A 25,885-nucleotide genomic window follows, 5' to 3' on the forward strand; every position below is an offset into this window, starting at 1 on the left:
TTCAAAAGTATATACACAGTAATGATGCTACTCGCTTTCGTACCTGGGCACCTAACTCCACAGCCTGCTCCCTTGACTACAATTCTTCAGGTTTCTGATAAGGGTTTACTGCATCATTCCTGCTGACCGACATCTTAGGATGGAGACTTTTTTACGTGTTTTATGGAGGATTTTTATTTTTCTTGGTCTCAATCAGCTTAATTTTGTGCTCTTACGTTACTTTAGTACAAAGTTTCTTGTACCCCTGGGAGTTTTGTTCCAGATGAGTAGAGTACAATTTAATAACTCTAAACTTCACATTTACCAAAGCGTCATTTTATGAAATAAAAAAAAAATGCCCTAAAAGTACTACTACAGGTTCACCAAGTACTTAACCTTCTTTTATTCAGGAAGAGAAAAGATGGCTAATTTTGTCATTATCATTTACAACCATTTTTTCCTACATCCCGAATGAATGCAATTACTTGAGCCTAAATATGATTTAGTTATGTCTGTGTTGGCCCATCCAACTAGATGGTATTATTGTAGATGTAAATTTAACAAATTTGTTACCTCACATACATAATCTTATAGCATTGCTATATAGTGAAGTACTTAATGTGAAGTGTGTCTGTATCTAGATTTGTTAGTTTCCAGAGAACAAAGTAGATTGGGGTATATTTTTGTAAGGAAGACACACCTCCTGTCTTTTTTTGAAAAATGACGTTAGCTTTCCTTCATTGGCAGGCAAGATCTGGTTTTCTTCCCCTTAAATCTGAGTGAGGCTGTGACTAATGCAGAAGTGACACTATGTAACTTCTACAGCATAAGAGTCATAAGTACTCTGCCTGGTACTCTTGACACATTAGTATTACAGAAACAGCTACCATGTTGGGAGCAAGCCAAGAACTCAAACAGGCCATATGAGGGTACTCCAACCATAGTCCCAGCTGAGGTCCCAGCTGACAGCCAGCATCAATTATCAGGCATGTGAGCTTCAAGCTGCCCCCTCTGACATAAGTGGACCAGAGAGGTGATGTCCCTGCTGAGCCCTGCTTGGATTTCAAAATACAGGTCATCATTATTTTGAGCAGTAATTTTTAGGGTGGTTTGTTGAGCAGCAGTAGATAATTAAACACAAATCAATGCAGCATTTCTGGAATCTGTGTATGAAGTGGTAAAATGAGAGAAAAATCCTAAATACCTTGATGCAAAGTACTCTTTTGTCATCTGGGAAATCTAGATCCCGAATTCTTCTCTGTCCTAGAAGAAAGGAATTTCATTCTGATACTCTAATTCAATAGAGGAGGTGGAAGACAAATACTTGCTGTCATCCAGTTTCCTCTCAATATCCCAGCTTGTCAAGTGGCCCTGCTTCCTTCACTATTGTGCCCTTGGGTTCTGGCCCTGATACCTGTGGACATTTCTGCAGGGGATCACTTCTCTTTTGATAACTTCTTTGTCCTCTCTGGACTTCTTTGATCTTTTCTTTTTTTAAAATATAGTCTTCATTGAACAAAATCCCCTTTATTCTCTTTCAAGAAGTTCAGGGATACTGTTAAAAAGGAGCTGTGCGGACAAAAACCCTGGAAATAATAAGCCCAGTTGCATTATAGAATCCATCAAAAAGGTCAAAGCCACACAATATGCTATTACCAGTCATCACTTAGATAAAGTGTTCAGCTCTTCTGCCTTAATTTTTTTTTTAAGCATGAACTTTAATGAGAACGGAAAGGGCATGACAAGAATCATTTCTCCTAACAAAGATTGTAAGAAGAGAGAAAGATTAGGCGGTGTGTCTCATTTTGGTGAATATTTAGCTGGTGAGCTAGAGACCCTTTGGAGCCCCAGGCCTCCAGTATTACTGCTCTCTCATCTCAAAGACTATGAAAAGCTCAAGTCCTGGTATTTAATGAATAGAAGCTGTAGAATTACCACAAAGCACAACATGAATCCTAGCATCCAATGTGGAAGAAAAGAAAGGTGAGCATATGAATATTAATATCTTCCTGTGAAATGATAGGATTTTCATTTTCTTGCTAATAACATGTGGAATCCAGATTTCGTTTCTTTTCCTTATGCTTAGAGCTCACTGAAAGTGGAAATCCTGTATTAAAAAGCTGTTTTTGTTATCGATGTTGTATGTGTTTTTTTTCTCTGTCTCTCTACTGAAAAAGCTTATGTTGATTAGCATACAGAGGAGGCTTAAGAGCTTTCTCTCGTGATAAAATTGGGTGTTTTTGTGGGCCCTGGGGATAGCTTTCAGATAAAACATAGAAGAAATAAATTGAAATGGTGCCCTTGGCCACACAAAATGCACCCATTGACTCAATTTGGCAGCACCAAAGCAATGCTATTCGTACGTCAGTGTACATCATCAGAATGGGCTCTAGTCTACTCTTTGGGAAAAAAAAAAAATCACTGATAGAGAAATTAAAATAAGATACCAATTAGGAGAGACAGATTTTCTGCCTTAAAAGACAGCCTGAATATCTGAAGGCAGGTGTTTTGATCTTGAGATATGAGCACATAAAACAATGATAAAAAAAATGGAAGTGTTTCCTTTCTCGCTCCCAGCCAACTTGGTGGCTTCTCTTCATTGAGGCCGTTCTGACCCTAAGGCAGGAAGATGGTGGCTATGAAGAAGATGAAAAAGTCAGTGCAGTTGATCAACCTAGGCTCCAACTCATTACGAAAAGTGGAAAGTACACGCTGGTGTACAAGCAGACACTGGAAATGATCTGACGCGGCTAAGAAAACTGCTCATCTTGACCAACACCTGCCCAGCCTTGAGGAAATCTGAAATAGTACTATGCCATGTTGGCCAAAACCGCTGTCCATCACTGCAGTGACAATAATATTGAGTTGGGGGCAGCGGCGGGGGGGGGGGGGGGCGTACGTGTGTGCACACTGGCTATCATTGATCCAGATGATTCTGATATCATTAGAAGCTTGCCAGTACAGATTGGTGTAAAGTAAATCACACAAAATTTTTCTTTAATAAAACCAGGCAGAACTTTCTTTAAAAACAGAAAACAGTTAAAAATATCATTACCATCTATTGAGCATTTGTTATGTAAAAGGCATGGTAATAAGCAGTTTATATACTTTATTACACTTGATCCTCACTAACCCTAGGAGAAAGGTGTCACTAGGGACAGTCAGAGACAGAAGCAGAAAGAATAACTTGATAAAGCTCGCACATATAGTAGGTGGTTCTTGGAATTAAAACCCCTTCTTGGGGATTCCAAAGCCAGTTATTAGGCAGTATTCTAGTTTAGTTAGCTGAGTGACCCTGGGGCAAGGAATTTCAACCCAAGTATACTTAGTGACCTGTAAAATTAAGAAGTTTGGTGTTCTGTGTCCTCCAGCTCTTGATTAGTTTTCTATTGCTACTTTAAAAATTCCATAAATTTAGTGGCTTAAAAAACATGCATTTATGATCTTATTGTTCTGTAATTCGAGAGTCTGACCCAGGTCTCGCTGGGCTTTAGTTAAGGTGAAGGCAGGGCTGGTTCCTTCAGCAGGCTCTGTGGAAGAATCTGTTTCCTTGTTTTTTCTAGCTTGTGAGGGCTGCCTGCCCTCCTGGGATCACAACTCCTTCCTCTTTCCTCATTTGATTCCTGCTCCCTCTTACCTATAGGGATGATTATGATTGCACTGTGCTCACCCAGGTAATCTAAAATAGTCTTAGCCCATCTCATGATCCCTCATTATTATCTGTAAAATCTGTAAATCTGTCATTTAAAGCATACACTCCTGTGTATGGTAACATTCACAGGTTCTGGGGATTAGGATATGGAAATACTTGGGGAGCCATTATTAAGCCTATCATAAGCTCCATTTTTTTTCATTTTTAATAACAAAATGTCATAAAATACTGTGCCCAATGGTTGTAGGATGGTGTGGAGTTCTTTAACTGTTCCTGTATCCTGCCTATATATTGAACTCCCTCTTTCACTAGAGGTAACTTTCTGCACAGGATTGTAGCTCTGTGTGTTTCTGATGACTTAGTATGTTGTCTCTCTTTCTGGACCCATTTTCTAACTCTGTTCCGTTTTAAGTGATCATTCACTTGTGGTCACCCAGCATCATGCCTGCTTCCTTAAGTATAGGTGCCTTTTTTTTCCATCCGTGTTATTAATGCAAATATCATCTTGCCCCAAATTCTGCAGAAGCTAATGACCTTGCTAACCAAATGTAGAGCTTTGCCATCATAGGGTCTTAAATTTATAATGAGAGTTCTCAAAAGGGCTTCATTCTCATTACCTGAAGTTACCCTACCCTTCCCCATGAAAAATTAGCAAGATGAACTTCTGTTCTTAGTGATTCTGTTGCAGCTTATAAATGATCTTTAACTTACTTATAAAAGACAGGAAATATACCATTGTTTTCTATGAAAATTATCAATCCAGTATTAACTTACAGAGCAGATACCAGTCATATACCCTGAGGCCAGTGGTATTTAACCTATTGCCAAGGGATCATAAGAGAAAGAACACTCATTGTGCCAACTTTTGATGAATCCTTTGTAACTGTTGCTAAAAGTAAGCCGAACCCCCATCTTTCCTTCTCTATATATGGTTTTTCAGTTGTTCCATGTGGTTAATACTAAGGAGCTTTTCATTAATATCTAACTTCCAAAAGATGTACACACACATACACACACCCAGACACACAATAGATGTATTAGTCTTTTTAAATTGACTTCAGTGCCTAATTCTGCCAAAATAATGGGTTTCATCCTAAGACCCACATTTTAGAAAAGTAAGACCCACATTGAGATATTGAGAAAAGAATAATATCTATTAAACAATTTCCAGGTTTATTGCTCAGCATTTTAGACTCATCATTTAAATTAGAAATAATCAACAAATATGTTTAAGTGCAATTAATATCTAAGTACATATTTAAATAAACTTTTTTCCTTGTGTGCTTATTTATAATTCAGATTTTCTTTTAAAAATCTATTAATCATTTTTGAAATGGTTCTTTACTAACAACAGTCAATCATTAGGTGGAAACTAAAATAATAATACAAGTTAAGATAGTCCCTAGAAAATAATGAATTTAATTTTCTTCTCAAGGGGGACATATTTGTATAAAATACTAAGAAATACTGAGACATATAACTTTTCAAAGGGGGTGGCTGGTCACCTTCCACCCTCTGTAATAAGAATCCGCAGACCATAGTGCTGACTTGCCTATTGCCCATTTGGGGGGGAACCATTAAATAATGGGGTTTTCCACCAGTTACCTTGCTCATCAGCTGGTTTCTGGACCATCACCCAAGGCCTAAGAGGTAGAAGGAATCTTGTTTATGAGATCTGTTATTTTCTTGCCTCCCTCAGGTAGTGCAGGCACCCCAGTAATGTTTAACAAGAATGGGGATGCACCAGGGCGTTATGACATCTTTCAGTACCAGACAACAAACACCACCAACCCTGGTTACCGTCTGATTGGACAGTGGACGGATGAACTTCAGCTCAATGTGAGTACTACTTGTTCCTCTTCCTTTGCTCATGTGATGAAAGGGCAGACTTCAAATACACTAAATTAGGCAAACATTCCTTGCTTGTATGTTTGCATGCATATACAAGTGAGCATACATTCTGTTATAATCATCTGTAGCAACTGATAATCCATAGTAATAAGAGAATGATCATGATGAGGATTATGAAGATAAAAATGTGTTTTGAATTTCTGCTGGGCATTATACTCAGGACTTAACGTGAATGATCTCATTTAGCCTGAGACTTGGATTGTTTAACCAACAAGTTACCAGCTAATATGTTAAAAGATCCTTCTCTTGGTCAGGTTTTCTTTCTTTCTTTCCTTCCTTTGTTCTTCATTTGGTGATGTATGTTTTAAAGCATTTCCGTGAGTCACTTTGGTTTGTACTGAGATTCTCTGAGTAATTACATTGTTAGTTTCCATAACCTCTTCCTCTTTATGTCAAACATGACCTTGAGTAAGTAGCTGCTTCCTTGTGCAATGTTATGTCAAAGTTCACCAGCCAGAGCTATCAAGAGCTCGTCTGTAGTCAAACACAGTTAGGATTATTTAACTTGTTTCATGAAGAGAAGCTCCTGTCAGCAAAACTTCTTAATTATGAAAGAGTTCAGATGTCATTTATTATATGTTTGGGGCTGAGATCGGTGATTTTTAGGAAGTTTAGAGAAACAAAGGCTTTGGCTTTGATCCTCTAAGGAAATAGACATAAGGTGATGGTTGTACATCTTGGTGATGTTCGTTCCAAGGATGAGAAGATAAAGGCTGAGCAAGAGTTGTCACTAACAAAGAAGTAGTAGGCACTTTCGAGAGCTGAAAAAGGGAGATGTCATTTTTGTGGTTGCAGAGTATCCTTATTTCTAACTAGTTCCAGACCCAATTGTGGAGTGGCCTTGTTTTTGTCCTGTCCCACCTTAGTCATTGAGTGACTTTGTCTGATTATCATTTATATTCTAGTAAAGTTGTTGATGTTCTGTTTGGAATGTGCCGGCCTCAATATTAGCTAACAGATTTCTGGCCATTTAAAACAATTTTTTATTTTCTTAATACATCAGATTAAACATTCAGTGGTGTTCTTCTAATAATATTTCCAGTGCCCCATTTGAAATTATTGTTAATGTAAATAAATATACCAGTCTTCACAGCGGCAAAGAACATGAGCCAGGATACTTCCATCCTGGCTGGGCTACATATCTGGAACTCAGCATACCACACATCCTCTGCTTTCCCCCCTCTCCCTTAAATAGGCCAGGCCCCAGCTTGGTGCTTGGGATCTTGGAACCTAGGGCAACAGAAGCTGGAGAAGTAAGAGTGTTCTGGGGACACTGTGCTAAGGTGGGCTGGATAGGGTTACACTTCAAGAGATGCTGTAGCAGGTCCCTTCCTGCAGTGGCCTTGCAGCTGGGTACATTGGGCACAGCTTACAACTTGGGTAGAACATCCCAGGTTCATAAATGCTATATTGTATATGAACACATGATCTCCTTTTGTCCAGAAGGTTCCTGAATTACTCTAGTTGCTTTAGAGAAATGGAACTAATAGGATAGATGATAGATAGATAGACTATAAGGCAATGATTCCCTCAGCTATAAAGGATAAGAAGTCCCAAGATGTATAATTGAGAAGCTGCAGACCCAGGAAAGCCAGTGGTGTAATTCCAGTCTGAGTGTGATATCAGGGGAAGACTCATGTCCCAAAGGAAAGACAGGCAGAGAGGATTCTTTCTTACTTAGCCTTTATGTTGCATTTCCGCTTTCAAATTTGTTGAGGTATACTCACACTGGAGAGAGCAATCTGTTTTACACATTCTACCATTTTAAATGTTCATCTCATTCAGAAACACCCTCAGATACACACCTAGAATACTGCTTAACCAAATAGTTGGGTACCTCATGCAAATAAAATGAACTATCACAGGCCCTATCCCAGAAAATTCCTTCTAATGCTTCTTACAGAGCTCAAAATTAAGCTAATACCATTTATCATTCTACATCTTTAGAAGACACTTTGGAAATTCCTGAGAGTAAGGCTTCTTGAGAGTGTAATATAGAATTAATGTTATGGGAGTGGGGAGTTTGGGGCATGGTTTATAAGAAGAGAGGATTATTCATAAGTGGGAGGACTGGAGGCTGATGCGGCCACCACAGATCAGTTACCTCATTTGTACGGTGCCCGGCCTAGCTCTGCTCATCCCTGTCTAGTTCTTCCTCTCCTGAGATCTTCCATCCAAGTGAGCTCACACAATGATTGAGTCCAGAAGACTGTGATGGAGCCAGACCGCAAGTGTGAGCCATGGCTAAGATGTGTGCTGAGTACCAGAAGCAAAGGAAAAGCTAAAATTATCCTTAACTTAAAGTGTACTAAATTTTGAGCAAAAATAGAAAATGAAAGCAAAACAAACAAACAAACAAACAAACCAAATTCACCAGGTAGACTCAAGGGGTAATAATGAAAAGCAAATCAAAGTAGCATAATCTGTCTGACATACCCAAAGTGTGTTTTGATTGGGTGTTGCCTGTGGCATACAAAGAGGGATCAGCCAGAACTAAATATAGGGAATCAAGGTATATGGTACACATGTGAAGTGAGGCTTATTATAAAACCCACAAGATTGTATAGGTGCATTAATCTTTGCTAGCATAACCCCCTGCACCAATGTTAAATTCCTGGCATGTATAATTTGTTCATTTTGTCCATGTACACAAGAATCCCAACCATGCTTCACCAACTTCAGATGTTACCTGGGAATTCCTTTTTTTTTTTTTTTTGAGAGAGAGAGAGCATGAGCAGGGAAGGGGGACACAGGGAAAGAGAGAGAGACAGAGAGAGAATCCCAAGCAGGCTTCATGGAGCCTGATGCAGGGCTCAAGCCCATGACTCTGGGATCATGACCTGAGCCAAAATCAAGAGTTGCACACTTAACTGACTGAGCCACCCAGGCGCCCTTACCTGGGAATTGTTAAGCCCACAATTTTTAATTTTTTTTAAATTTTTATTTATTTTTGAGAGAGAGACAGAGTGGGGGAGGGGCAGAGAGAGAGGGAGACAGAATCTGAAGCAGGCTCCACACTGTCAGCACAGAGCCCAATATGGAGCTTGAACTCATGAATGGCAAGATCATGACCTGAGTCAAAGACGTTTAATCACCTGAGCCATGCAGGCACCCTTTAAGCCCACAATTTTTAAGAACCAACATCAATACCAATTTTCTTTTTCTTTATTTGGTTTGTATTTTATCCTTCATAAGAGTTGTTTTTGATTAGCCATTTAACAGGTTTTCATTTTTTGTTTAAAAAATTTTTTAATGTTTATTTTTTTGGGGAGAGAGAGACAGAGACAGAGACAGTGTGAGTGGGGGAGGGGCAGACAGAGAGGGAGACACAGAATGTGAAACAGGCTCCATGCTCTGAGCTGTCAGCACAGAGCTCAATGCGGGGCTCAAACTCAGGAACTGCGAGATCATGACCTGAGCCAAATGTTGGACACTTAACCAACTGAGCCACCCAGGCACCCTAGTTTTTTAATTTAATGCATTTTTTGTTTGTTTTTAATGCATCTATGACATGGTAAACATTTCAAGAGGCAGTGGGTGCACGATGGGGAAGAAAACACATGTGGTCCCTGTTCTCACAGAATTGATGATCTAGAATGGTGGTACGTGACACAAAAGGAAACAGAGAAGATCCCAAAGTTGTGAGAAGAGGCATGGAGCAGGGAGAATAATGGAAGTGGAGAAAGACTTCCCAGATGAGAAGCTAGCCATGTGAGGAGTATGAGTGATCTACCAAGCAGATCAGGAGGCTGACATTGCAGTGGCATGACTAAGGGAGAGGAGGAGGAGTGGTAGGAAAGTTTGGAGCCATTGCTAAGACACACAGCATAAAGTCACTTGCAGGCTATGCTAAAACATTTTTAAAATTGTATTCCAAGTGCATTTTAAAGCCATTAAGAAGTATTAAGCAAGGAAGTGACTGGATCAAATCTAGGAATAAAAAATTACTTTGTCTGCTGGGAAGGTAATGAATTGGAAGAGGCAAGAGTGGGAGAGGAAGACCACCTGAGAGTTGATTTGAGCTGTCTGGCTAAAAAAGGATGGTTAGCGCAGGGCTTCTCAAACTTTAGCATATAGCAAGATCATCTGGAGTATTTGTGAAAACATACCTTGCTCGGGCCCACGCCCACAGTTTCTGATTCATGTGGTGTCTGTCTTGATTGGGTGGGGACCCCAAAATGTGGAGAAGGGATCGAGTTGAGGCAGGTGGCATGGATGGTGAAAGGATTCACCAAAAGCACAACTAAGGAGTTCGAAGTTTATTGGATACACCACCAGGGAGCAGTGGGAGGGAGAGCAAAGGAGAGATTCTCCAAGGAGACAGTTGATGGGGCTGTTTTTAAAGGGAGAAGGTGGGGAGGTATGGAGAAGTATGGAATTTCCCTCCTTTGGTAACTGTGCTTGGTTATAAATAGCCCATTGGTCATTTAGGGCCTCTGGATATTTTGCGGTGGGTTGCCTCATGGTCCTGTCTATATTCAGCCAGGAGGTCTCTGTGGACCCTTTTACCTTGATCAAGTTTCCATTGTTCAAACCTGTTGTCCAAAAGTAGCCTCTAAATTCAGAAGGTCTCAGAGTGGGAGGAGGAGGCTGAAGCATTTGCCTAAGAGTCTCTGTGTAATGCTGGTGGCACTTTGAGATCCACTGGCTTAGAGAGTGTAGTGATAGTGGATGTATAATGAAGTGAGTAGAAACATATATGTGTCTAATGCATATAATACACACGTGTATATATATTTACATACACATATCTTAGAAAAGCATAATGTAGTGATGGCTTCACTTCTGGTATTGGAAGAAAAATAAGAATCAAGAGTGAACCCCACATTCATGGCCTGAGTGGCTGTGTGGATGATAGCCACATAAGATGAGGAAGGCTGCTCAGTGTAGCAGGGGTCAGGGGGAGAGTAAAAGTGAGAATCCTAAGCTAGTGTTCTTAAATGTATAAGATCCAAGATGAACTGGATTTAAGTCTGAAGCTCAGAAAAGAGTTTTGGCCTACAGTTATTTAACAAAAACACAGTTAAGTTGTCAACCTATGAATGACATTTAAATCCATTAAAGAAAAAGAGAATAGCTTAGAACCCAAGGCCTCAAAAACCTCACAGGAAATGGTACAGCTCGATTCCAGCTTCTCAACATAGCACCCAGCTTCAAATACTCGATTTCATGAGCCTGGAAAGTTGGGGTAAACATACACTTTGGCTTTTGTGTTTGCTAATGGAAGCTAAATCAGGGAGATACAGCCTTAGATGGGAATGCTTCTTACTCTATTTTGTCATGCTGAACGTGTTGTGTCATGAAGAGCCTACAGGACACCTGAGTTCACAGGTGGATCCAGTAGTGTCCGCTTGGTCCTGCATGCCACCTGAAGGTATGAATGTGCCAGGACAGGGCCATTTTCAGAATGGTGAGAGGCTGGATTAATGCAATTCAGGAGACCTGCAAGGATAACTAGCCTTGATAGGCGATTACTCTGTTGACATCTTTTTTTATGGGATCCTTAGGAGATCATGAAGTTGAATGTAAATCCCAAAGGAAAGACAAAAGAGGAGATAGAGAACCCAGAGGCCACTCCTGTACCCTGCCCTGGACAGCCAGGGCCATGCCCAGGCAGCCAATCCAATGGTTGGTGTCTTACCCAACATCACCCTAACATAATGTTCCTTTTGCTATAATTATTCTGATTCAGTTAAAAATTTTATAAGAGTGTAATTGGGCAAACTTAGTTTTGCATGTTTGCTTTCTTTTCTTCTAGTCAAAAGAACAAAACAAAGCATTTCAAAATGGCAAGTGTACTTCTCATTTACAAAGACTCAGGGATATGCTTTCAATCCCCAGTTAGATCATCTCTAGCAAATGAAATTTTCACGAGCACTTTCTCTGTGGTCAGTAATTGCAAATGAGTTTCTGAGCCAAGAAATGAGGGTTTTAAGAATCCCAGCCTATTGAGCAGACTGCTCTGCTGTTCGGTATCCAATCCTCTGGAAGTTAGGTTCCTAAGAGTGTGCTGTCTGCTAGGGACCGTGGTCATGCTCCCTTATTGCTGGAGGGGTAGCCCTGGACACTATCTCCTCTCTGGACTAAGAGAGGACCACATGGTTTGCTACTAGGATATTTCTGCACTAACAAGATTTCATCACAAGGAAATCATAAAGAGTAAAGCCATTTACTCTTTCAATTGCAACCTCTACAGAAATAATCCTGACTTGCTGTCTCAGGTTTGTATTTTACTACACAGAGATTCCATAAAACATGATGCCTGGTGGAAGGGCAGGAAAAGCGGTAATGAGACAAATAGACATTGGTTATCTGCAGTGTGTCAGGATGGATGATAGCTAGTGGAGCTGCCAGGATAGAGGACAGGCAGGCCCTGCACTTGAGCTCATGGACTGGGATAAAGGGTCTGTAATGAATATACTGCATATAAAGGGCTTAAACATTATATAATCTAATGTGTATTTTTTTAACATTTATTCATTTTTGAGAGACAGAGCATGAGTGGGGGAGGGGCAGAGGGATGGAGACATAGAATCTGAAGCAGGCTCCAGGCTCTGAGGTGTCATGTCAGCACAGAGCCCAATGCGGGGCTCGAACCTATGAACCGGAGTCGGATGCTCAACCGCCTGAGCCACCCAGGCACCCCAATCTAATTTGTATATTTACATTTGAACAGCATTTTGAAGCATAGGTGGTAGTTCCCAGATAGGAAAAAAGAAAAAAAATGTTTTACAATGCATAATGTAGTACCATTTAAAATTGAGATACGGGAATATGTCAGAAAAAAAGACAAGAATGAAATGGAGATGCTTTTCAAAATTCTAAATGTATGATATGAAGTAAACTCTACATTTGTGATGTGTATTAGAAATAAAGATGATTTTTGTCATCTTTCATTTATTTACAATTAGTAGGAAATTAGATGTGCCCAAAATGTTAAATTTTCAAATAACTGAAATTATTGAAAATACCAAAATGTTAATTAGAGTTTAAGAATAATGAGTACTCTTAGTAGGCACCTTCCTGCGGTGAATTGCACTGTCTTACATAAAAGGCTCTGAATGAATATTACTTAACCTTTCCTGGAACCTCAATCATCTGCCATTCTATAAAATAGTCTGGTTTAGTGATCTTGTGAAGTACGTGAGGCTTGTTATCTTTTTAAGTGATTTGTTCCCCCATTGATCTTACTTTCCACCTATAGACTGAAAACTCCTTGAAAGTAAAACCCAAATTTTAGTCATTGTTTTACATACACACTAGCAAAGTACCTGGCGCCTGGTAGGCATCTGGGTTTTTTTGCTAACACATAAAACCATGTAAAATGAATATGATCTCTTTTTAATGACGGACAGGACCTACAGCAAGCAGCCTCTGCTTCCTCCCTATGGGAAGAGTACCCAAGTGTCCTTTGAGCCATATGGTTTGTGCTGGATAATTCCCAAGACCAGGGGTGGGATCTGATTGAGCTTAAGCTGGTTGCCAGGGCCATTGTAATGGGATTGGTGTCAAACTAAGCTTGCCCAATCAGGATAAAGCACTAGATGTCTGGTGGCTAATCTGGGATACCAAGAAGCTCTTGTCCAAAGTGGATGTGACCCTCTGGATCCGCAAGGAGCCATTTGGAAGCCACAATGCAGGAGCGCCAGGGAAGAGGAGTCAAACTTGGAGAGAGTAACAGGTCTAGCTTACAGTCTTTGAGCCCTAGGAAAAGCTTGTTGGAAGCCATGCCTTCTGGACGGCTCTGTTCTCAATAAATCAAGGGCATTTGAGTATTTTTTTAAATATTCCCAGATCAGAAATGAAAAAAGAATCCACCTACCCTCAATAAGCAGAATTTTTCACATTTCATTAAATTGAAGTAATCAAAATGTAATTTTAAATGTTGAGATTTTGTTAAATATTGAATCTTCCTCAGTGCTTAGAATTTTGGCTCTCACAGGCATCTGAAGATATAAAAAGTATAGTTAATTGCAGAAATCATTGTTTAATCAAATTACATATGCCAAAATCAATACTTACTTATACCTGCATATAAAACTACTAATCACTCTATTATTCCATAATTGCAATAGTAAAAATGTAATCACACTGATAAATTACTGTATTGCATGAACTATGAGATAATAGCCATAATCAAAGCAATGTTGACAGGGAGGAAAATGTGTGTAAGTTGTCAAAACCTAGAACTTCTTTAGGTTCAGTTTGCAGTCTTAAAGAATCACTTGATTGTGCATCCTAATAAATAATAATGAATAACCCTTATCTTACAATTTATAGTTTTCATATTATGACTACAAGTCATGAAGCTGACCTGATTAAATGGACCTGAGTCTCAGCTCTACTACTTACTAGCTGTGAAGTGGTGTTACAATAGCATGAATTCCATAAGGTTATTGTTAGAATTAAATGTAGTGATATATGTAATGTACTTAAAACAGTGCCTGGCACATAGTAAATATTCAATAAATGTTAGCCACAGGAGCAACAATAATTTAATATCCCTAGTTGCTAACATTATCTGTAACTGCTCAAAATATCAGTTTCTAGTATTTAGCCTCATTATTTTTTTATACCCCTGCACCCAGTATAATGCTTAGTATATAAAAATGGCTTGTTCTATATTAACTAGATGAGGAGATAAACAGACAAACCATTGAATTACACCATAAATGACCTAGGAGTGATGAATGCCAGTTTTGATGTAGAATTTCCAGTGTCTGTTGGATGAATGGACGAGAGGATTTGTCCAGAGTTCTACCCCAATCGGCAATTTCATATGATTTAGGGATTCATCCGAGAACCTGGTTTACCAGACAGGTTCCCAGTTCCATTTTGTACGTGGTATGTAGGTAAGCTGGTTCAAACTGCAAAGATAGACTGCTTTGGTCTCAGAATGATAAGGCAAGTCTGGAAAAAAGGAGAAAGAAGGATAAAAGATGGCTTTAGTTTTGTTTCAGTTGATCCTTAGTTTTAGAAACCTACCAGTGGCTCTTGAGAACATGGGGTGGGACTACTGTCCTGAGGGATCAAGTGGGAGAGTCATTGGCTATGTTGGTATTGGTGAAAGTAACTTAAAACTTAAGCCATTGAAGCTGGTTCCATCTGCCACCTGCTTCTCTACCCTTTAATGCTACCTTAGTGAAGAAGTCAAAACAGCAAAAGATTTAGGATCACAGCATCTGGTGTATAATCATTCTCCTTGCAGTTATTAGATCTGTGCACCAGGACAAGGAAGGTTTCTTTGAAAAGATAACATTTATCCTGAGACCAGAGTCACAACATTTCTTTGCATTTGTCAGTAAATTCTAATTTATGGTCTGAATCTAACATTAAGTACTGTTTTCCAATTGTCAGGCAGCTTGAGACCACAGATCCCAAAATGAATACAGTCAGCAGGTATGTTTAAAAAGTTAATGACTTTGGGGCACCTGGGTGGCTCAGTCGGTTAAGCATCCGACTTCCACTCACGTCCTGATCTCACAATTTGTGAGTTTGAGCCCCACATCAGCCTCTGACAGCTCAGAGCATGGGGCCTGCTTTGGTTTCTGTGTCTCCCTCTCTCTCTACCCCTCTCTTGCTCACTCGCTCTCACTCTCTTTCTCTCTTTCAAAAATGAGTAAACATTGAAATGAAATAAAATAAAAAGTTAATGACTTGACAGTATTTTAAAAATCAATAAATTCCATAAGAATAAGTATATTTTGGGCTGGTCTTTTAAAAATCAGAAAATCTGGCGATAACATGCCATTATCCCATGCTGTAACAGCTGGCTGGAACTAAGTAGCAACTTCCCACTTCAGACAAAGTATGTGTTCTCCCAAGTTCCCAAGCTCACCACTACCTTACTCCTGTCGTTGTGTTTCATTCTCCTAATCTAGATTTAGACTAGATTCTAACTTATTTCCAATTATTTGGTTTGAGCATATGCTTGACTTTTTTCTCTGGAAATTGGTTTTTAAAAAGCAACAATAACATACCAATTTTGTTAATGACCCCAAATACCCATAAGCATAAAAAACATTTTATTTAAAAGCATCAAGTAAAGCACTTAGTAAAGATAGTGCTTTTGTTTGGAAATACGTATTTGTACATATTCTGAAACATATTGAAAATAAAAGAAGCACATCACCCTTGCATTTGTCAGCATTTTTTTCTAGTAGTCAGTGGTGTATAACTGTGTTCAGTCTATGAACGTCTGGAAGATGAATGGTATTTATAATTACCAATATGGCTCCACAAACACGTAAACAGAGAACTCTAATTTTAGTATATGTGCTGCCGAAGCGAGCACTAAACAGAGAACTCTAAACCCCGACTTTTGTTTTGGCATGGTAGGTATTCACACAAGTCACTTCAAGTTTATGAATATACAACCATGTTATATAGGGAAATTGTTGGATTTTATTACTGTGTGCATTTTGAACTCAGGCATAATACACCGGCAAGGAGAAATAATCAGAAGGACAAGTGGAAAGAGTTCAACTGTTAGAACAGGGGCTTTCAGCAGATGCCGACAATCCAAAATTATAGTAAGGAAAGAGATGAGTTTATGGACCCTCTGCCTGACTTTTTGCCCTGTGAAGCGAAAACTGCTAGAATGATCCAATCATGTTAAAATTAAAATATAGGAATTTGATTTGACATGTTTTCAAACGCATGAAAGTTAGTCTTAACAAGTGAGGCCGTGTCAGAAGGCCGAGCTAGAATCTGCCTTTGCCACTTAGTGCTTTAGCAGATCTTCTAACATCCCTGAATCCCAGTTCCCTATGAATTTAAAATAAAGTGAAGTCAAGCAAAACAGCTACTTCACAAGAACACTTGGAGAATAAATTGCAATAATTTCCCTGATGTAAGAAAGCCTATGGCATTTGTGGTTGTGTTGCTTGTATGCGTTTTTTTTTTTTAATTTTTTTTTTCAACGTTTATTTATTTTTGGGACAGAGAGAGACAAAGCATGAACGGGGGAGGGGCAGAGAGAGAGGGAGGCACAGAATCGGAAACAGGTTCCAGGCTCTGAGCCATCAGCCCAGAGCCTGACGTGGGGCTCGAACTCCCGGACCGCGAGATCGTGACCTGGCTGAAGTCGGACGCTCAACCGACTGCGCCACCCAGGCGCCCCGCTTGTATGCGTTTTTTATGGGTGCCATTAATAATACCTAGAAATTAAGTGACTGAGAAAAGCACAGATGAATCCTCTTAGAGGTCAGAAGTCAACATGGGTCTCACTGGGTTTCAATCAAGGTGTCACCAGGGTAGTGTTTCTTTCTGGAGGCTCCAGGCGATCGTGTGTTTGCTGCTCATTCAGGTTGCTGGTAGCATTTGGTTCTTTGTCATATGGCACTGAGGCTCTCTCTTGGCTGTCAGCTGTGAGTTGATCCCAGCTTCTAGGGACTGCCTTCATGCATTGGTTTGCACCCCCTTCTTCCTCAAAGCCGGCAATGACAGGTTGAGCTTCCCTCATTGTTCCCGTCTGCACTGCCTTCTCTTTCTCTCTCTCACTGGTCCTTGCACCTTCCTCTTCCACTTTGGAGGGCCACTGTGATACACTGGGCCCAGCCACATAATCCAGAATAATCTATTTTTAAGGTCTGTAACCTTATTCCATCTACAGAGTCCTTTTTGCCATATAGGGTAACATATATACAGGTTCAAGAAATTAGAATGTGGACATTTCTGTTTGGAGTGGGTGCAGATTATTTTGCCTAACCACAGTTCTTTACTGCATAACTCTTTACCTGAAGTCTATAACATCCATATCAGATTCTGATTATTCATAAATAGGGAGTTAATATAGTTGTGTACACAGAGAGGAGGTTTATGCAGTTCTCTAAACTTAAGCACTTTTGGTGTCTAAATGAGCTAATGTGTTTTATTAATAAATGTTCTAATCCTATTTCTAGAAAAGTCTAGGGAAAAATCCTGAATTAAGAACCTTGAATTAATGAGAATTAAACAGAATCCCCCCCAAGTGAGGAGGCAGCACTGAAGACTATCAGGAAGAGTAAGTGATGCCAGCACAACAGGAGAGTTAGCTGAGCTCCAAGAGGGAGTTCTGTGACCTCCAAATTTTTCTCAGTCAGATAGTATGGCCCAACCTGCTTATTAAATGAAACTCCCAAAAGGATAGTGAGGAACAAGGCTTCATCTTGCATTAACTCATTTTCTTTTTTCATTTGTCGGGAGATAGTAATTTGATGATACTGACGTTTCCCAATCATCCTATCCCCAATTAATTAATCTTTTAATTCACACTCTTCATCTAGAAGATTAATTCTTTTAAACTTTTGTTCCCAATATAGCCCCCAAGTTCCTGAGCATTCATTTTGATTGCATTAGTTCTCTTTAAGTGGCAAAGCAGAAATGCAGAGAGAGAGAATATACTGGCAGTTCTTTTTTTAAAAATTTTTTTAACGTCTATTTATTTTTGAGACAGAGACAGAGCACGAACGGGGGAGGGTCAGAGAGAGGGAGACACAGAATCTGAAACAGGCTTCAGGCTCTGAGCTGTCAGCACAGAGTCGATGCGGGGCTCGAACTCACGGACCGCGAGATCATGACCTGAGCTGAAGTCGGTCACTTAACCAACTGAGCCACCCAGGCGCCCCTAAAAAGCTAAAAACAGAGTTGCCATAAGAACTAGCAATTCCTCTCCTCGGTATATACTTAACTCAGATGTTCTCTGATCCCTGAAACACCACAAGGAATAGAATATAGTAGTAACTTGGAATATGGGGTGTTTATTGCCAGCTCCCTGACACAGTACCAACATGCCCTCTTGATAAAGCAAAATCATATTTACCACACAATAAGGGAGATCACCACCTTTACAGAGTCTTAGTAGCCTCTCAAAGGAGGAAGGGCATGTGTGGATTGAAGCACTTCTTTTCATGAGGGAGGCTTGATCAGAATTGAGCAAAGTGTGTGTTATTAGAGTTTCATGTTGGTGAACACAGCAAGAAGGGCTGGGGAGTAAGTATTTTTGAGCAAATATTCATTTTATTGGAGGGCTTGGGTCAGTAGAGTGATAAGTGATCTGGAAAATGACTTCCCCTATGGCAATTTATTTTCCTGGGAATAGGATGATCTATTATTCAAATAGAGACATTTTTAGGAAGTTCCTCATATAAATTACAAAAATATTTGTAACTTCATCTTCCTGGTCCTGAATTTCTAGCATTATGGAACCATCATTAGTGTAGACAGAGTGTCTTTGATCCTTGCATGCAACTTGTTCTGAGGTGGACCGTTAGAATGCTTTTGTCTGGGATAAGCTAACTGTGTGCAAAGTCATCCTCAGTGGAGTTCTGTAACACCTAGCAAGAGGCTATTTTGTGGTATCATTGCTACCCACATGTAAGGATAATTCTTCCTCAAATGTGAAAAGTCACCCCTGTCTTCTTTTTCCATTCTCTCCCAACCTTCAGAACCAAAATAGCATAGATACCAAGGTATATGTCATCTCAACCTACCCCACTTGCTTCAGGAAGCCTTCTCCATAACTGATGCTATTAAAGTCCATCCTCTGTTTAAATTAGTGTCTGTGTCCTAATCTAAGTAGGGTCCCTCATCTGAAAGAGTTCACTTTTCTGGTTACCGCCCTGGAAGTCCCCACTCTTATTTTTCTCAGGTAAGCACTGCCCTTCCTAAGGATGCTTTGTGCAAGCCATCTTTCTTTCTTTCTAGCAGCTTATGTGGCATGATGTCTACAAATAGCTTCTCCACATGATCTGCATTTGAGAGTAGCAAACCCTCCCGCATAAAAATCTGAATGAGCAGACCTTCCAACCCTTAATTATGTTGTGCATGTTCACATATGTGTTTCCCATGCCTGGGAACAGGTTCCAGCTGGTCTTTCCATGGCTGCACAGATTATTTCTCATCATTAAGAATAAAAGTGGCTTCAGTGGGTTTTTACCCCCAAACCCACTTAGGCTCTCTCATTTGATGGATTGTGTAGCCCATGAGAAATCTGTGTCCTACTTGGAAAATGAGGTGTGAAGAGCCTGGGAGTGGTGGTCTTCCAGCTATACCCTTTGTCCCAAGCTACACCTCAATCCCAAGAAACTGTCTTGCCTGCCACTCCAGACACAGCTCTCTGGCCAATTGGTGTTCATTCTTAACAATTTCTTCAACAAACACTCAAGTATTCAGATGTAGGTGGTGTTTCAATTGCCCTGCTTAATAATCCTCCCCAATATGACAATGAGAAAGGAGTAACAAGCTCAGAACAAGGAAGACAGAAAAGATGCGGTAGGAAAATAAAAAGAACTGTAAATTTCTCATAAATAACAAATGCGTTCTTGATTTATTGCGTGGTGATACTGTTACACAGCCTTCACAATGACTGAATAGGACATAAGGGCCTTTATCTTAGCAGGGAACATGATGTCTGCCATTTGAAATCACACTCTGAAAGCCGGCTTTAACACAGTGATGGATATGCGTTGGAAAGGGAAGTGGCTCTTTGAAATTGCTCTGAAATCATTTATGCTTCAGTAAGAAGCTAGCAGCGAAGTTGGTAAATAGTCAGTTACATGATTTGTGCGCATATTTCCCAATAGTTAATTTTTTCCCATTAAAGGTATAGATCACCTTGGCTATAAATGCCAGTTTACAGAATTCAATCAAGAGTGGCAGATTAGACTGTCAGGAGTCTGGCGAGAAGGGGTGGAACCAATAGTGATTCTCTCTCATCCCTGCTATTGTTATACAAATGAGTACCTTTGCAACTTGAGGTGACTGCCTATAAAGAAAGGAGGCTTGAGCAGAAGACCAACTGATTTGCCTTATAGTCATTAACTTGCAGCATTGTTGGAAAACTATTGAAGATGTCCTAGCTGTCTTGCAAATGTCACTGTCAAGCATCTTATTAGTCATATCCAGTATTTGTAAGTGTTTTTATAAAAATGCATTTGGGGGCACCTGGGCGGCTCAGTCAGCTAAGCCTCTGACTTGGGTTCAGATCATGATCTCACATCACAGTTCAGGAGTTTGAGCCCCAAGAGGGGCTCTCTGCTGTCAGCGCAGAGCCTCCTTCAGATCCTCTGTCCCCGCATCTCTCTCTGCCCCTTCCCCATTTGTGTACTCTTTCTGTCTCAAATAAAGAAATAAATAAACAGACATTTATTTATTTTTTTACAATGAAATTTTATTTTTATTATTTTTTTTAATATACGAAATTTATTGTCAAATTGGTTTCCATACAACACCCATTGCTTATCCCAAAAGATGTCCTCTTCAATACCCATCACCTACCCTACCCTCCCTCCCACCTCCCATCAACCCTCAGTTTGTTCTCAGTTTTGTTTTTTTTTTTTAATTTTTTTTTCAACGTTTATTTATTTTTGGGACAGAGAGAGACAGAGCATGAATGGGGGAGGGGCAGAGAGAGAGGGAGACACAGAATCGGAAACAGGCTCCAGGCTCTGAGCCATCAGCCCAGAGCCCGACGCGGGGCTCGAACTCAGGGACCTTGAGATCGTGACCTGGCTGAAGTCAGACGCTTAACCGACTGCGCCACCCAGGTGCCCCTGTTCTCAGTTTTTAAGAGTCTCCTATGCTTTGCCTCTCTCCCACTCTAACCTCTTTTTTTTTTCTTCCCCTCCCCCATGGGTCTCTGTTAAGTTTCTCAGGATCCACATAAGAGTGAAACCATATGGTATCTGTCTTTCTCTGTATGACTTATTTCACTCAGCATCACACTCTCCAGTTCCATCCACGTTGCTACAAAGGGCCATATTTCATTCTTTCTCATTGCCACGTAGTACTCCATTGTGTATATAAACCACAATTTCTTTATCCATTCATCAGTTGATGGACATTTAGACTCTTTCCATAATTTTGCTATTGTTGAGAGTGCTGCTATAAACATTGGGGTACAAGTGCACCTATGCATCAGTACTCCTGTATCCCTTGGGTCAATTCCTAGCAGTGCTACTGCTGAGTCATAGGGTAGGTCTATTTTCAATTTTTTGAGGAACCTCCACACTGTTTTCCAGAGTGGCTGCACCAATTTACATTCCCACCAACAGTGCAGGAGGGTTCCCATTTCTCCACATCCTCTCCAGGATCTATAGTCTCCTGATTTGTTCGTTTTGGCCACTCTGACTGGCGTGAGGTGATATCTGAGTGTGGTTTTGATTTGTATTTCCCTGATGAGGAGTGATGTTGAGCATCTTTTCATGTGCCTGTTGGCCATCTGGATGTCTTCTTTAGAGAAGTGTCTATTCATGTTTTCTGCCCATTTCTTCACTGGATTATTTGTTTTTCGGGTATGGAGTTTGGTGAGCTCTTTATAGATTTTGGATACTAGCCCTTCAGACAGACATTTAAAAAAAGAAGTATTCAAAACTTAGGGACTCCTGCTGAAATCACCCTACTCTTACTGGTATCAGCTCCATGTTTAAATTTATTAGTATTTTTTTAACCTATAGCTAAAATTACTGATGGGATTATTTTTAAATAGAATATGCTGCTGATTCCTTTCAGTGACCTTTCCTGAAACAGATTTGTGTTATCTGCCTTAATTTTCCTTGATGAAAAATGGAGAGGAATTAATAGGTCACAATGAACAGGTATCCTGGCATAGGTCATTTCTGAAGAGGCAATATGGCATAGCGTTAACAAGCATGGGCCATGGAGTCAGGCTGCAGGTTTAAATCCTGAGCTTCACTACTTACTAGCCCTACTTCACCTCACTTAACTTGCCTCACTCACCCTCTCTGTAAAGAGGGACTAATAAGGATAGCTACTTATCAGTAGGATTTTCGTGAGGATCCCCTACATGAAAAGTGCCTATGATCGTGGTTGGTATATTCAGTATTTACTAGGACTACCATTATTGTCAGTGCATCTTTTCTTAAAACCTGACTTAACCTGGGGCACCTGGGTGGCTCAGTTGGTTGAGCACTGAACTCTTGATTTCAGCTCATTTCATCATCCCAGGGTCCTGGGATGAAGCCCCACATTGGGCTCCGTGCTTAGCATGGAGCCTGGTTAAGATTCTCTCTCTCTCTTTCTCTTTCTCACTCTGTTTCCCCACTCGTTTGCCCCTTCCTGCTCATGTGTTCTCTCTCTAAAATAAAATAAATTAAATTAAATAATTAAAAAAAACAATTTGAGGGACACCTGAGTGGCTCAGTTGGTTAAGCATTCAACTCTTGGTTTCAGCTCAGGTCATGATCTCACGGTTCATGAATTCAAGTCCCACATCAGGCTCCATGCTGACAGCACAGAGCCTGCTTGGAATTCTCTTTCTCCTTCTCTCTCTGTACCATCCCCCGCCCCCCCCCCATCAAAATAAATAAACTTAAACTGAAAAAAAAAAAGATTTGATCTTGTCATTCTTCTGTGCCAGACCTTCAAGCTGTCCTGTCCTTCCTCCGGGATCAGGGTGGGCACTCCTTTTCAGCTTCTGCCTTCTCCCCAGGTAACCTGGGTTCCTCTCCACATGCTTATATTCTGGTAACAGACCTCCCTAAATTGTCATGGATCTGTCACATTCTCTCTGACATTTCTGTCTTACCGTCACTTGGAATGCCATAGTCTTCCAAGAACTTAAACACTGGTCCCTGAAAGACCCTACATCAAGCATTTCCTCCCCTGTGCCCCACAAGTGGGACTATTCCTCTCCCCCTGGCAAATTCTTCTCTCTAACCACATCCATGAAGTCCTCAATGGCACTGGACCTCCTGGGGCCCAGCACAGTGTTAGACACCAAAGACCTACTTAAAAATGAAATTATTGGCAGGAAAATATTGAAAACTTGGATATCTTCTCTGGCACCAACTTCCTTTTTGTTGGAGAGCTCTGAAATTGCAGTGTATGGAGAAAGGTCATTATTGAAGCTGGCAGAAGCACCTCTAGCTTAAGTTCATAAAATGTACTCAACAGAGCAAGATGCCCAGTAGTCCAGAGCCATGCATTGCTCAGACCCTCCGGGTTCAACCTCACCCCGAAAGAGGACTAAGAGGGCACAGGAAGTCTTCCGTAGACAGAGACTAAGGAAGCATTAACTACTGCTCTCAGACCTTCCTGATTCCGATATATACTTCTGCAATGTTACCTTTTTAACTTCCTAATGCCAGCTGGCTTTCATAATGAATAGACTGAGATCAATTAATATCCAGGATGGCTATTTTCAGAAAGCTATCCATGGGTATGTGGGCGGAGTTAACAGGTTTACCTGTGTTAGGTAACTTCTTTAAGAAGGAACCCTCCACCAAGGACATGGTTTTGGGGCTATTTTTAGCCTGCTTCTCATTTTGCTTGTTGCACTTTGAGATGCGGATCTTTATTATTTTGTTTTCTTCTTCTTCACTGTGATCACAACAAAGAAAAAGCATCATATGTTCCTTTTAAAAATAAGCCTTTTGAAATCTAATTTGAATGTTTTTGAATCCCTTCTTCCAGCCATTTCTCATGGGATTGCTAATTTTCCTCTCCCTCCTGCAAACTCTGTATCCTCCAATTAAAAAGTAAAATCACATACAAATACATTCAGTAAACTTGGTACATATCAATTTCTAATCTAGAGCATGGTACAAAAGGGCATCTAATGGCCATTTGTTAAGGTGCAAAGTCTTTGTATTTAACCATGACCCCTTGTCCTTTCCCCTTGGAAGATCAAGTTCAGAGTGTCAAAACAGATGACTTCATTAAAGCTGAAAAATACAGCTTTCCAACTTGCAACGTGAACTTGGCAGTCCTTCTTGGTCTGTTGTGCTTGTTCTTGCCTTGCAGTCACTTTCCTTTCCTCAGCCCACCGAAACTCACACTGACAGCATTGTTCAGTAACCATGAATTTGCAGGCGTGGTCTCTCCCAAGCCAACTGGAGGGAAATCTGGGGAATTACTGGCCTGTTGAAAGACCATATGTTTCTGCCATCCTAGGTGGAAGTCTTCACAGTTAAGCACTGGGCTCTGTTTCATCAGCTTTTGTGTTTTGGGGAAGGTAGTGACTGGGTAATTGCTCATGACATTAAAAATTTATGTTGCTCAATGTATCAAGTAGACATTTATTTTTAAGCTGTGAGATGAAGGGGTCACTTGAAAATGGAGAGTGGAGAAAGAACATTGGATTTGAAAAGTAAATATCCTTGCTAATGCTCTTCATTCTGCCAGGGGGGGTTTATACAAATATTTAATAACCAATAAGATTTGGGACCAACTAGTCTGTACAGTCACCAGCCCTTGTTAGACTAGAGTCCTGGAAGGCCCCCGCTGCACTAATCCATGAGTTTCTGAGTCATGGATGGATGCAGGGTCGTTCATGGCAAGGCTAGGGATGCAGAGCAGTAGTGAATCCTGGAGGGAGGAGGCAGTTCTCCCATCCAAGTACTAACCAGGCCCGACCCTGTGGGCAGTTCTATTCATCAAGTGGTATGAAGGCATTTTAGTATTTTAGCAACTCACAAAGTTATTCTTGTGTATGTGACTGCTTATTAGTCCATCTCTGCCCACCTCCCCCAGGCATGCAATTGCCTGCTCATCTTTGCAGGTAGTTCAAATATCACTATCTCTGCAGAACCTTCCCTAATTCCCAACTGATTCCTACTCAGTGTCCCCAGAACACTAACCATGACTTTGATACTTAAAATCATATGCTAAGGACCAGAAGACAGTTACATCATGGAAGAGAAAAGAGTATGGTCTCTGGGGTGCAGTGAACTTCTCTGGCCTCAGTGTACCCATGTATAAAGTGGGGACATTTGTATTGTCCTAGTCTACTACATTCTTCAAAAGGCCAATTGTGAGACAAGGATTTGGATGCAGACATTCGGGAGATGATCCCAGCAAACATGTGAGAGGGTAGGGGAGTGAAGCAAGAAGGGATCAGTGCAGAGTGTGGCCAGGCAGGCTTTCTTTGAGGGCATCTGGAGAATAGTCCCACTGGAGATTCCGAGAGAGTATCCAGAAGAGCCTCAGAATCATGGCAAGGAAGCTGGGGGATTTATCTACAACTGCATACCTCACAGGTTGAGGACTATTCCTTTGGCATTATCTCCCCAGCAGTTCCACCTAAAAATGGCCAGAAGATATCCTCAGACATGGCAACCTAGAATGACATGTCAGTATGTTGGAAGTAATTGGCATGTACTGAAACTATCCACAGACTAGCCTCTGAAGTGGGACAAGTTGGTATGAGTAGAGCATGGACAACACCTGCTACAAATACCCCCTTCACAGAGTGTTTGTGATACTGTATGCAGAGGATCTAGCTGTGTGTCTACTCCATAGAGCCTTCTCAATAGTCATTTGATTAATAATAATATTAGGTGACCTTTTTGATCACCTATAGTGACTATATGCCAGTCACTATTTGCATGCCAACTTATTTAA

The 25,885-nt window shown here is 40.5% G+C and overlaps 1 protein-coding gene and 1 pseudogene across 2 annotated transcripts in view; both read left to right on the top strand.

Annotated features, from left to right (window-relative positions):
* GRM7 (glutamate metabotropic receptor 7) overlaps positions 1-25,885 on the top strand; it is an 862,204-nt gene that overhangs the window by 584,412 nt on the left and 251,907 nt on the right. For both annotated transcript variants that reach the window (XM_047851063.1, XM_047851065.1), the window contains exon 7: positions 5,331-5,470. In XM_047851063.1, the coding sequence (XP_047707019.1) occupies positions 5,331-5,470 (140 nt within the window). The remainder of the gene's footprint in view (positions 1-5,330; positions 5,471-25,885) is intronic.
* Positions 2,609-2,958, top strand: LOC125161314 (60S ribosomal protein L30-like; annotated as a pseudogene).

This window comes from Prionailurus viverrinus, chromosome A2, assembly GCF_022837055.1.
Source record: "Prionailurus viverrinus isolate Anna chromosome A2, UM_Priviv_1.0, whole genome shotgun sequence".
NCBI lineage: Eukaryota > Metazoa > Chordata > Mammalia > Carnivora > Felidae > Prionailurus > Prionailurus viverrinus.